The following is a 13,688-nucleotide window of genomic DNA, read 5'->3' as shown; positions in this document are numbered from 1 at the left end:
AAAAAAAAAAAAAAAAAAAAAAAAAAAAAAAAAAACCAAACAAACAGAAATCTATAAACCAAAGTAAAAAGAAAGTCAGCATTGTGTGAAAAATTGTCCACACAAAAAATCAGCCAAATATCTGACATTAGGAATTGGTGGTTTTTAATAGGTATTTGATAATTTATAGTTTCCTCATTAAAAATTATATTTTAAGATGTATTAATATGAAAAGGTGCTAAATGAAATAAGTAGGTAAAATGATATCTATGATTTCCTTTGGTCTTGTAAATAATAAAAACATTTACATCTTCCATTAAAATCACAGAAATTATATGGGCCAATAGTACTAATTTAGGTGGTTTCTTTTACTTATTATTTTTAATTATCCTAGTTTTCTTCCTTGAATATTATTTATAAGACCAAAAAGGCTATTTATTATATTAGTGACATATTTAAAAGTTTATTGCATTTATTCCAACTTTGACATGTAATGTGTATTTATATATAACTACAAAGAAATAAAAAAGGAAGGAAATATTCTTAAGGGTAGTTCCAAAATATTATGACAAAAGGTAAATTAATACAAATAATATGCGGTTTTAATATTAAGTGGAATTATTTTATTTTCAGAATTCAAACTATTTTTTTCTCTCATTTAAGATGTTTTACATCAAAAAATGACTGAAACATGTGCCACTGCTCATATTGGTGGGGTTAATATTGTACTACTTGAAGGGATTACTCCAAATATACAGTAAGTGTGTCAGTTTTTGTTATTTTCATATACTTGTCATAGATTTATAGAAAAAGTTCTTTGAATGAACTTCATGCTAAATTTTGAGGCTTATACACCTTGTTTCCAGATACTGAGATTCTGTCACTAAGGATATTCCCTAATGAAAATAATTTTAGAACAGTGATTGTTTCCCTTTCTAAAATTAATTTTGCTTCTAAACCCACACTAAACAACGACCAACCAAAACCTGACTCCCAATATATTGCTGTATAGGAGAAAAAGTCATCTCGGTATAAATTTTAGTTTGGCATATAAGATAAAATGTTTGTATAATTCATAGTTAATTTAAAAATTACAGGCAAAGAATATATGTCTCTTAATTTCATGTTAGATAACGTCTTAGTTTCGTTAATCATTCATAGGCATAATGGATTCTAGAACTTTCTCTTGCCATTTTTGCGTTTAGTGAACTTAGCAATAAAGCCTATGAAATCCTTTAATAATATAGTTAAGGCTTTTATAGAAAGTATAACTTACGTTTTTATTTTGTCTCTCTCCTTTTCTTCATAACTTATGTTCTCGCATCTGTTTAAAATTGCGCTAACGGGCACTTTAATGAATGATATTCAGAATACTAATCTGATATTGATACATTTAACAATTTGACTTTGCCTACTACCTTTAGTATCCTTGGTATAGCTTTATTCTTATCTTCCTTTCAGTGGGGCAATTTTATGTTGTAATTGTAAGATGTGTTGATAAGTTAGATCAGATTTTAAGTATTTGTTCTTCCTTAATATTATAACTAATATTGTACTCCATATTACTGTCCAGTAATACATTCATTATACTAAATAACAACTAAATTGAAGATTTGTTTCCATACTATAAAAACTAATACTCACAGATTGACTAAGAAGAAAGATCAGTTACAACTTTAGTCATATTGGTAAAACCTGGAAAATGGGATTGCTGTCTTAGGAAACATTTCCTGAAATAGATTTTTAGAAGTGGAATATAACTTTCTGCTCTGAGTTTTAGTTAAAATCAATAACTTTTGAGAATAAGTAATTCTCAAGACTTTCTGTAGGTCATCTCAGGAGTTGTTTGTATTTGTAAGCTAGTACAAAGGTATTTTATAATACCTGCCTGGGGTCCAGATCACATTTCCTAAGCAGTCTTTTCAAGAAAGGCCAGGAAATTCCAGTGATTATGAGAGATGAGATCTTTCTCTGCTGATTCAATATGGAAGAAAGGCCATTATTGTTATAATCATTATAATATTTTGAAGAGCCTACTGAGATCAGGAGTGTTACATCAACTATATTATTTAATCCTCACTGCAATCCTGTGACCTGGGATGATTTCACCTCTACTTTACAAAAGGTTAGGATTCAGAGAGATCAAAATATTTGCCTAAAATATTTAAAATGATACAGCCAAAAGAGATACCTGAACCCGTATTCCTTCTACTTTGTCATGATGCTTCTGCACAAAGTCATCACTGACTGGAGATTCCATAATTTATTCATTGACTCCAAATGTAAAAGACCATGGTTACTTTAACCTATCCAGAAAATAACTCAAATTTATTTAGATGCTCATGTGTTATATTTATGGTTTTCTCTTAGATCTCTTAACCTCCATTATCTGTTATTCTTTAAGGGCATCAAACTCTCTCAATTTGAAAACCATGATGTTTTAAAACATTGGTTTGTTTTTTGTTAAAAAAAAGTACATCTGATATTTCTTTCTTTTCTGCCCCAAATAAAGAGCCATTAAATGTTTTATTTGGAAAATGAAATAAGTTGAGATTCAGAGAGATCAAAATATTTCCCTAAAATATTTAAAATTATACAATCAGAAGGGATACATGAACTTGTACTCTTTCTACCTTGTAATTTTAAGACTTTTTAGATTTATTCTTTGCCATTTCATTTCCAATTGCAATGAAAAGGAAATGGGATGGAAAAATAATTTAAGAGGTACACTGAAGGAAAATTTTAAGAGTGGGAACTTAGAAAACTTTCCTAATGATTGGTTGTGGTATAACTAATTTATGTGTGACTGTTTATTTGCTTTCCTTTTGTTTTCCTGCTTTCTCTTGAATCTTCATCTGTAGACTGGAGGATTTTCCTACATCTCCTACAAGTACAGCCAAACAAGAGTTTCTGTATGTCATATACTCCTTTTTGTGGCTTTGTGATTAATATAATTTTGTATAGTTTTAAAGATAAATATTTATATTATCTTCATAGCTGTGAAGAATGCTCTTTTGTAGTTTTAATATAGACACTTTTATATATTATAACTTGTGATATTTGAAGAAATCTGATAAAGTCTACCTTTATGGAAACTCCTACCTTACATTGTTGTTGCTAATAGGCTGTAACATTGTGGTATGTTGCTCGTCATTTTTTAGATATATAATTGTTAAAATTTCAATTATCACAAGTGTTAATATTTGATGTGGTAATAGAAGCTAAAAAATTTCACTTTGCTAGAGAATTTACTAATTACCAAAAATTATTAAAATTAATAAGAAAGCATGTGTACATTTTTAGTTTTATAATTCTGCTTTTAAGATGGGAAGAGTTTATTATCCCATTGAGAAATTACATCTATGACATTTACCTTTATTCACTGCGTCTCTGTATAAATAACAACAAAATCAAAACAGACTTCAGAGATAATGTTTTTATTAGCTCTGGTTCACATCTCTTCAATGATTATTTATTAGCTTACATATTATGTGCTGGAAACTGGGTTAGGTTTTAGGGATACAACAGTAAGAAAATGAGAACTGGTCCTTGTGGTGGTTTGACTTGTAGGCTACTCCTTTCCTTCTAAAGTTTTCTGCTGAGAAAGATAAATTTTCTAAGATGTAGTGACTAAATGGAAAAGAATCCCAGTGATTTTTAGTAGTTACTAAATAGCATGTGATCACAATGCACATCTGCATTTCAGAGATTTTTCACACAAAATGGAATTGAAATAGGCAACATAGATGAAGTTGTGTAAATTAATCTACTCCCTCTTCCTGCCTCTAAATTTTGGGGATCTGACAGCTCAAGTAGGTGGGGTAGGAGTGGAACGAGAGGTAGAAATAATGATTGGTGTAGGACCATCATATTATCCAGCTCCAAGCAATGCCATTGCAAGTGGTGGGCATCATTTGCATAGAACACAGTATAAATGGGGCCCTCTAGTGTCAGGCAAAACAGAGCTCCTGAAGTCCTTTACATCAAAACTCCCAGTAGTAGAGCAACCAACCCTGTCAGTTTCATTTGACTTTTGGCATATAATTGAGAATCCAGTGTTGCATATGTACTTTTATAATCAAAAGTAAGACTTAGTTATATTTGTACAGGTTATAAAGCTAAACAGTGAGTAGATACAGAAAGTAAAGAAATGTAGCTCACATTTTCTGTCTTTCATTTGCAGTTTGTATTTTTCACTGAGTGGTTAAGAACTGATAAAAGTCCAGTTCAAAATAATCAAGGCTACTATTCTTAATTAAGAATTAATAAGCCTCACTGGTGCAGACAGTGGCACTCCTCTAAAGTCCAACAGTATGATGATCCTATATCAATCAAATTGAACCAGAAACTAGAGGGTACATTTGTCTGATCTGTACCTGGAAAAGATATAAGGAGACCTCAGCTAAGGAGTTAAATACTTCATAGGCTGAAATATGAGTTATTTGCTCACAATTTTATTACAATTTTTGAGGAGTTTTCACCTAGGCTAGGGTATACAATATGTAGTATATATGTGAGACATAGAAAAAAGTGGTCGAAATGTTTCTAAACTAATGACTATGAAAACTTATGGCCTGCTAGGACTGTCTGATGTATACATGAAAAGTTTATAGCAAAGGTCCAAGAACATTAGTTAACGGGTTCATTAACAGTTATATTGTACTTCACCAGGTTCCCCTGGATCCACTGTGAACCTCAGTAGCCAGTATAGTGCCTAATCAGGCAAAGGCTATTTCCTGTTTTACTTCCTGGGTCCATGCTGTAGGGCTTCATAAAGCAAGCTAGTCTGCCTTTAAAGTTTTTTAATATACTAGATTGTTAGATTAGTTTTTTTGACTCTTGGATTAGAATTTAAGAAGTATAGTGAATATTTTTTAATACTATCTCTGTTAGTGTTTGCACAGATCCCTAAAATAAGTGAGAGATGAAAAAGCAAGTTTTGAATGGAGAAAAAAAATCAAAGTAGAATTTTGTGTGTATATGTATAAAATGATATGTCAGTGTTTGTGCTTTTACTTACATGTGAGCATAAATTTTAATTATTCTTATTAGAGAAATAGTGCATCATTCAATGCAATAGAAAATATATGCATTCCACTAGTTTAGAAAACATTTCAGTACATGATTTAACACATGAAATATCTTTTGAGTTCATTGAATGATTTAAGAATAACTCTTGCTCTCAATACTTTTCAGATGTTTTCTTTATTTGACTATACTTTCATGGTCTTCCTTTTTATTGATAGAACTGTAGTGAAATGTAGCATTGCCAAGTCCCAAGCACTCTACAGTGCCCAGAGAGGATTGAAGACAAATAATGCTGCTGTGTTTAAAGTAGGAGCTATCAGCATCAACATTCCTCAGCATCCTGCCACATTACACAGCATGATGGTTCGAAGTTCTCACCAGCTATCTAAACAAATCTCAGACCTCATTAGACAGCCTTCTACAGTGTGAGTTATTTTTTTTGCATTCTGGGATTCCTTGTAATACTTTTAAGATATTCTTTGCTGTGTTAACAAAATTTGGAGGAAAATAAAGGGTCACTTGTAGGTGCTGACCACTGTAGACAATGGAGGAGCAGAAAATAGATATGTTGATGAGAGAATCTTCTTGGATATCCTTAAAGTGCTGTGTCAAAATGCAGTTGTCAGTGTTCCATGCTGCATAAGTAAAGCTTAAGTGATGCTAAAGATTTGTGGGCATCATAAGAGATACTAATAAGAAGAAAATTGGTGAATTCTAGGACTATCAATTCTTGATTCCTTGAGTTCATTGAAATATATGATGATGTGTGTTTTATTAGTTGTCTTGATAGTTTATGCCCCATGCATTATATGTTCTTTAAATGAAATTATTCTGTATGATTCAATTCTGGATTTAATGCCATGTAAATATTTTAAAGTACAGTAAGTCAGGACTTGCCACGTTAATCTTTATTACCTTAGGTCCACAGCCATTGTTTATGGCATCTGCATGACTGAACCTTATTCCTGGTCACAAAAAGGTGTAACTAATAAAAATACACCCAAAATATAAACTATTTATCATTTTCCAGAAATGCACAAAACAATTGGTTTATCTTTTGATGGTATCTTGAAATAGTGATTTCTTCCCCATTAGTTTTATCTAGATCTTTAATTTTTGTGTAATAATTATAGCTGAAGTTGACTAGTAAAAATTTAAGTACAATTTTCCTGTGAAATGAATATAGAATCCAGAATGGTTTCATAAATTTTAGCATCTCAATTAGTCAGTTATTCTTAATTTTAATTGTTCCTAATCTTAATTTTCTTATAATGATGTATCATCAGTGAGATGTGTAGTAGTTAAAAGTTATACTCTGATATCAGATTGATTGTGTTCAAATCCTAGTTTTATCACTTTCTGGCTATGCTTTTTCATTTGCAAAGTGGAGGATTTTGTGAGATGAAACATATGAAACACTAAGATTAGTACCTGGCACTCAAATAATTATTGTTGATATTGGTATTAATATTACTAAATGGTGGCAATAATATTGGCAGTAGTATTAATAGTATTATAGTCTACAATGAGTGCATAGTGGTTAAATCATAGAATTTGGAATCAGAAAACGCTTGAGTTTAAATTCCATTTCTACACTAATGACATGAATGACCTTGAGGGAATATAACAGTCCAGGGTCCTACATGTTATTACTTCCTGTCTACCTTTTTGTATCTTCATTTTTCAATGGCTATTTTTCACTGAGAAATATAATTATCTCACTTGTTAAAATGGTAACCGTTAATTGTGGTTTTTAAAAAATTATTATCATCTTGGTCTGTAGCCCACAGCCTGTGAAAGAAGATATTGCAACACCACTACCTTCTGAGAAAACCCCAACAAGTGTTAATCAAACTCCTGTCGAAACCAATGAATTTCCTCAGTTACCAGAAGGCTTAGAGAAGAAGCCTATTGTTCTTAAATTTAGTGCCATGCTGGATGGTATAGCCATTGGGGCAGCGCTTTTGCCATCTCTGAAAGCAGAATACAAGATGGGAAGAATGAGAAGCCATGGAATGACAGGTAACGTTACATTTTTAATTCAGCCTTGTAAAATTCATGATTTTCTGAGAAATTAGTAATATTTTGATGAAAGATAAATTTTTGTGTTATCAATATAGGTAAAAATCTGAAATATTATACCACAAAATTTAAAATTAATTAATATTCTTCAAACAACTGTAATGTATCAGTGTAACTCCTGTTTAACCAGCATTGTTTATTAACTGATCATTTCTTTCAGTGACATACAATCTAAGAATAAGTCATATATTAAGTGTTTTCATTAATTGGAGACTTTTCTGAGTTTTTTTTTCTCCTTCATTGGCCAGTGTGCATCAGTATTGCATGACTGCCTGACTTTTCCTCTTTTAGTGGTTTTTCTAGTTTTTGGTTCTTTGCTCTTCTATATACATTTTTAGAATCAGTTTGTCAAGGTCCCTGAGAAAGCTTTTTTGGATAATTTCAGGAATTTAATAACTCTGTGAATTCATTTGGGAAGAATTAATACAATATTTAACTTTCCTATTCCTAAATAAGTATTTCTCTGTCTCTTTAGGACTTCTGTAATGTTTTTCTATAAAGTTTTAAATTTTTGTACTTAGGCATTTTTGTACATCTTTTTCAGGACTATGTATTTATTTAGGTACCTGGGAACCTTGTGTTCTTATTGTAATTATTACAAATGTTAATTTGTATAAAATGTCATTTTTCTAAACTGTATGTATAAAATTGTATGACATTTGTATGTTAATCTTATGCTCGGTGACCATATTAAACAATTACATTATTCCAAAAAGTTATATATATTTTGGAGCTTTGTCTGTAGAAAGTCATATTATTTGTAGAAAATATACTTTGTTTCTTCTTTTCCACCTTTTATGCCTTTTTTTCCTTTTCTTGTCTCACTGTGCTTGCCTGCAGTGTAGGAAATCCACATTTCGCTAGTGAGTCTGTTGTTTTATTTTATTTTATTTTTTTTGGTTTTTCTGCGGTACCAGGAACCAAACTCACGACCTTGCGCTTGCCAGGCAGGCGCTTTTGCCGCTGAGCTAAATCCCCAGCCCGTGAGTCTGTTGTTTACTGTAGATTTTTGCTAGGTTTCCTTGTCAGATTAAAAAATGTATTTTCCTAATACATTTGTATTCTATAAAGAATACGAAATTGGTAAATATAATCAGATACTGTTTTGTATATCTACTGAAATGAAAATATTTCCCAATTATCCTGTTAACATGATAAATTACATCAATTTTAGAACACTCATATATGTATATATCGATGCATGCATACATGTGTAGTTATGTATATGTGTGAATATATGATGGTATCTCAGTTCATGAATGCTTCTGTTTGCAATCAATTTGGTTTTCAAACAGAAATATTTGGCAAAATTCTGTTTTTGTTTGCAAACTCTGCATCAGATGAGAAACACGACCGGCCATCTTCTCCACACAAACACAAATGTGGGCCATCTTTCCAAAATAATAGGACAGGGGCTGGGGATTTAGCTCAGCGGCAAAAAGCGCCTGCCTGGCAAGCGCAAGGTCGTGAGTTCGGTTCCCGGTACCGGAGAAAAAACAAAAAACAAACAAACAAAATAATAGGACAAATTAAGTTCATGAACTGAGGTACAGTTATATATATATATTCCTATCCCTAGCATTTTAAGTTTTATTTATTACTAGTTAGTTTACCTGTAGATTTAGACCTCTTCTATTCCCAGAACAGAAGCACTGTCAAGATTTTGCAGAGTCAGAAGTCTTAGGCTTTTTAGAGGCCAATGCTAACAATAATTTAAACTTATTTTGGTCATTTATTTATGGCACTACTGAAATACAAATGTCAGTAGAAGCAACAAGTCAAAGCCAGATAAGCAGTTTAGTACCAGAAAGATAACAATATTTAAAAGCAGAATAAACATATTGTCAAATATTCAGACATGTAAGAGCTTGCAATTGTGGAAATTAAGGAAAAGAGCAAACCAGCTAAAGAATGACACACTAGTGATAAGGGACGAGCAGTGACTGAGGCCTAGGGTTACTTCCTAGGTGTTTTTATTTGATGATGCTAACGATGGAGGCAGAAGTAGACAGTTACGACGTCTTGCAGCTTGCAAGTGGTAGTCAGTGAGTCTGCCAGTGGCAGTAGTGAATAAGAGAAGATCAGGGCAGCCAGGATTTTTCTAGCTATTTCATAGATGCTGTAGTTGTAAGTGAACATTTTTCTGTTTATGACTACCTCATTCCAAGTATAAAGATTATTGTACAGTGAATAGAGTGAGTGTGATCTATATCAGATGATCCTTGATTAATATATTGAAAAAGAGAATTGTTTCCTTCTCAGGTGAGAGAACTAATAATGTATAGTAAATTGTATATGAAAGTAAAATGGGCTATTACTAACGTTTGGAAACAATTGAGGAATATCAGATTTGACTTATTTGAGAAAGAACATATGCATATATATTACACATTTACTGGAAGCAGTTCATCTTGATTTTAATAAGGCTTCTGCTGGTCTTTTATGTCTGCGTAGACAATTAGAGAAGTATGGACTAAATAATGATATAGGTTATATAGTTATATTTGAACAACAGTGTGCTGGTCAGCTATGTGCCAGTCAACCCAATTTAAGAGTTTAAGGCAAAACTTTTAACATATTTGTTGTGTAATCCATTAATAATTGTTAGAGTTAAGGATACATGTGTTTGTACAACTTCATACTTTATGTTTTCTGTGAGTTCAACTTAATTGATTTGAAAGTTTTCACTACTTCTTTTCACACTGACTTGGGATCAAAAGACAAGTTGTTTACTCTTTCAGATTCTTACACTAGGGAGGCAATATGATGTTTACACATGTGAGTCTGATTTATTTAACTTTTGGTCTCAAGTTGCATCCATTTACCTATAAAAGCCTCTAGGTTATCTTTCCTTATAGCTGAGTAACACTCCATTGTATAAAAACACCACATCTTTTTTTATCCATTCCTCAGGGAATAGACACTTGGGTTGTTTCAAAGATTTAGCTGTTACAAATTGCACTGCTATAAACATGGGTGCACATATATTGCTGTGGTATGATGTTTTCAGTTCTTCTGGAGAAATACCCAGGAGGGGAATAGCTGGGTTGAATGGGACCTCTAATTCTAGTTTTTTTCAGGAATCTCCACACTAATTATTACAATGATTGTACCAGTCTACACTCGCACCAACAGTGGAGAAGGGTTCCTTTTTCCCGATAGCTATTCCAGCATTTGTTACTGGTTGATTTCTTGATGATAGCCAATCTTTCTAGTGTGAAATGGAATCACAGTGTTGTTTTAATTTGCATTTCTTGAATGACTAATGATGTTGAACATTTTTTCATGTATTTATTTGCCATTTGTATTTCTTTATCAGAAAAGTGTGTATTCATCTCAAATACCCACTTTTATATTGGATCTTTGACTACGTTAAATATTGTGAAAGGTAAAGAAACTGCTCAAATTGGAAAGAACAACTGGGATGAGGGAAAAAGAGGAAAAAAAAGAGAAGGGAAAAAATTGGTATATTTATATACACAAGATAATTGTAATACTAGTTTTTTATTGGTTTATTGAAAGGAACAGTTAATGTTTAAGTTTTTTTTTTTTTATCCATCCTACATACCTATATCTGGTAATCTGTATAACTACTTTGAAGATAACAGTATGCAATGTAACAACTATTATTGATTTCCTCTCACCTTGGTTTGAAATTCTGTGTCACTTTTATTGTTTTTATGTTGTTTTGTTACTGTCTATGTTTTTGTTATTTTGTTTTTGATATTTTCTCTTTAAAGTTTAAAAAAAAGGAAAAATTTATATGTATATACAAGGATAGCTGGGATAAGTGTTGTTGCTATGTCTGTTGGCTTGTTGAAAGGAACAGTTAATGCTTAAATTTTTTGTTTTTTCTTTTCTTTTGACCAATTTTGTGTACTTATATCTGGTAATCGGAACAACAGGTTTGAAAACAACAATATGCACGATAACAGCCATTGCTGAATTTCTACCATCTTGTGTGCTGAAGCTCTGTATCATTTCTAATGTGTTTTTTTTATTACTTGTTATTGTCTTTAACTGTTTGATCAATCTTGTATTCTTGCATCTGGTAATCTGACCAACTTCGTTGAAGACAACAATATGTAATATAACAACCATTGTTAATTCCTGTCGTCTTGTTTTGAAATCTTGTATTGTTTTTATTATTTTTATAGTTTTATTTTTTGTCTTCATTGTTGTTATTTTGTTATTGCTTACTTTTTCTCTTTAGAGTTAAAAAAAAGACAAGTTGTTAACTACTAATGTTGCCTATGAATAAAGCACAGTGTGGATTTGGATTTTTTTTTTTAGTTAGGCCTAAGTTTTCTTGTTGTAACTCTCTTCTATAATAAGGACAATGTCTAAACGTTTGTAGTTGTTCCTCTTTCACCTAATACAGTGCAGATATTTAGGTTTAATAATACTTGATCATTGACTCTTTATAGTAACTATACATATATTTAAAGATGAGGAATATTTATAATCAGATTTAAATACCCTGTAGTATATTTCAAGGTAAATTGTGGGGTGTCAGCAGATTTTTCTTTGTAAAAGTGAGAAAGGAATGGATGGATAAACCCCTCACAAACAATAACTCTTATTTCTTACAGGTGCACAAACAAGGTTTACATTTGAACTGCCAAATCACAGGTTGCGTTTTACATCAAAAGTTTCTGCCACAGATATGTCAACCATTCCTCCTTCTGCCAGTCTTAACCTTCCTCCTGTTACTATGTCTGGGAAATATATAATGGAAGAACATGATAGTTACTCAGATCAGGTTTGGAGCATAGATGAACTACCCTCCAAACAAGGGTACTACTTGCAAGGAAATTATCTACGTTGTGTGGCAGAAGTAAGTTTACTTCTAAATGTTACTACTCCTTGTAATTTGTGAGTGTACCAAAATATGTAATGATCTGGAAGTTAAGCACTGAGTTGTTCCTGCAGAAAACTTCTCTACTGAATTAAGGACATACTTATTTCTGTCTGTCTGTCTCTTCTCTTTCTCTCTCCTGCCCGGTAGTTTTATTGAAACATGCTTTTACAAAAAGATACTTGTCACTTTTGAAGCTACCCTTTCCTTATAGTGGATATAGCATTCAACTTTGCAGTTAGTTTCATGGCTTACTTGGTTATTTAAAAACAGATAGCAGTTAACCTTGAAGAGCTTGATTTGCTTTACTTCTGTGTCCTTAAGTCAACCCTCTGAGGCAGATACATTTACTCTTATTTTGTAAATGAAGGAACAAGGCTTTGATGGAATTACATAATTGATATGTGTGCATAATTATTAGTGATAACCCACATGTCATTTAGAAAAATAAAATAAGGTAAGTTGAAAGCTGGCATACCTGATCACAGCATTTTTCTGCTTTATATCTGTACAACTGTCAAAAGTTTAAAAAGCAGCCAGACATCAGTTTCATTTGGTTTGATGATCTGTAAGAAAGGTATTTGTATTATTTGATAGAAATATGAGTTATAGAGGACACAGTTAAGTCTGATGGGCCTTCTTTAAGCTGTGCTTGCCTGAGAACTTGAGAGTTGGAATTTCATCTGATGTCTTCATTTATTTAGTAGAAATTTGAAACTGAGAGAGAGAGAGAGAAAGAGAGAACCCCTTTCCTTACTCTCACAACTGCCAAGTCAGAGAGGCAGGAATCACTCAGTGGTGGTCTTCCTCCAGGCTGTCTCTCACCTTACTTTGTCAAGTTGTGAGAAGCAATTGAACCTTATCAGAAGCAATTTGCTATTTGCTGTATAATTTTTTCTATAGAATTTGAAGTATCTATAAAATGGCCCTACAAATTATTTGATAGAAATACTGTACAATTACAGGGAACACATTTAGTTTAAAACTGATGGGGCTTCTTTAGATTCTATTTGTCTTAGTACCTGAAAGTCAAAATTTCTATGTGAAAAATGAATGTACAAGAAAGGATACACAACTATAGCAAGTCTAAGATATACTGAAAATATTTTAAAGATAGTTCATTTCCACTTTCTACTCTAAAAAATAAGTGCCCCAAATTCTAGTTTAGCAACACTATTCTTATTGCTTCAGTTGAAAAAAAAAATACAATAGCTGAACACAGTGGCACTCACCTGTAATCCCAGGATTTGGGAAGCTGAGACAGCAAGATTGCACATTGTAAGCCATAATAAACCATGGAGAAATCCTGTCTCGAAATTTTAAATGAATGAATGAGTAAATCAATAAATGAAAGAAAATTTTTTAAAAAGTGTCCTGAAAGAAAAAATAAATCTAATGTATTGTATTACATAATTCCTTAACTTCAGATATTAGGAATAAAGCTTGTAATGCAGCACAACCCAATACCAAATAAAATAAAATGCAGTTAATTTCAAACATCGCAAAGAATCAAAAACTGCATCCCTTTTAGGATTGCCTGTTTTACTATGACCTCAGTTAAACACAATAGATAATCATCACTGCCACACTTGTACTTTTCTATCTAGATAGAAAAAATTGCCCAGAGGAAGTAAATTCTCTATGACTTCTCACTTAAGACTAGCAAGTCCATTTTGTTCTTTTAATTTTTGATGAAAATATGAACCGTATCAAGAGAGAAGTGATGAAGCATTTCCCTTAA

The 13,688-nt window shown here is 31.9% G+C and overlaps 1 protein-coding gene across 9 annotated transcripts in view; it reads left to right on the top strand.

Moving 5' to 3' along the window:
* Positions 1 to 13,688, top strand: part of Kiaa1109 (KIAA1109 ortholog) — a 199,439-nt gene that overhangs the window by 126,191 nt on the left and 59,560 nt on the right. For 8 of the 9 annotated variants that reach the window (XM_005386777.2, XM_013515295.1, XM_013515293.1 and 5 more), the window contains 5 exons: positions 643 to 736; positions 2,841 to 2,891; positions 5,226 to 5,432; positions 6,791 to 7,029; positions 11,682 to 11,926. In XM_005386777.2, the coding sequence (XP_005386834.1) occupies positions 643 to 736; positions 2,841 to 2,891; positions 5,226 to 5,432; positions 6,791 to 7,029; positions 11,682 to 11,926 (836 nt within the window). The remainder of the gene's footprint in view (positions 1 to 642; positions 737 to 2,840; positions 2,892 to 5,225; positions 5,433 to 6,790; positions 7,030 to 11,681; positions 11,927 to 13,688) is intronic. The other variant, XM_013515292.1, reaches the window with a different exon arrangement.

The sequence above is a fragment of the Chinchilla lanigera genome, unplaced genomic scaffold (genome assembly GCF_000276665.1).
Source record: "Chinchilla lanigera isolate Chin_1 unplaced genomic scaffold, ChiLan1.0 scaffold00027, whole genome shotgun sequence".
NCBI classification, from domain to species: domain Eukaryota; kingdom Metazoa; phylum Chordata; class Mammalia; order Rodentia; family Chinchillidae; genus Chinchilla; species Chinchilla lanigera.
This window is presented reverse-complemented; position numbering and strand designations above follow the sequence as displayed.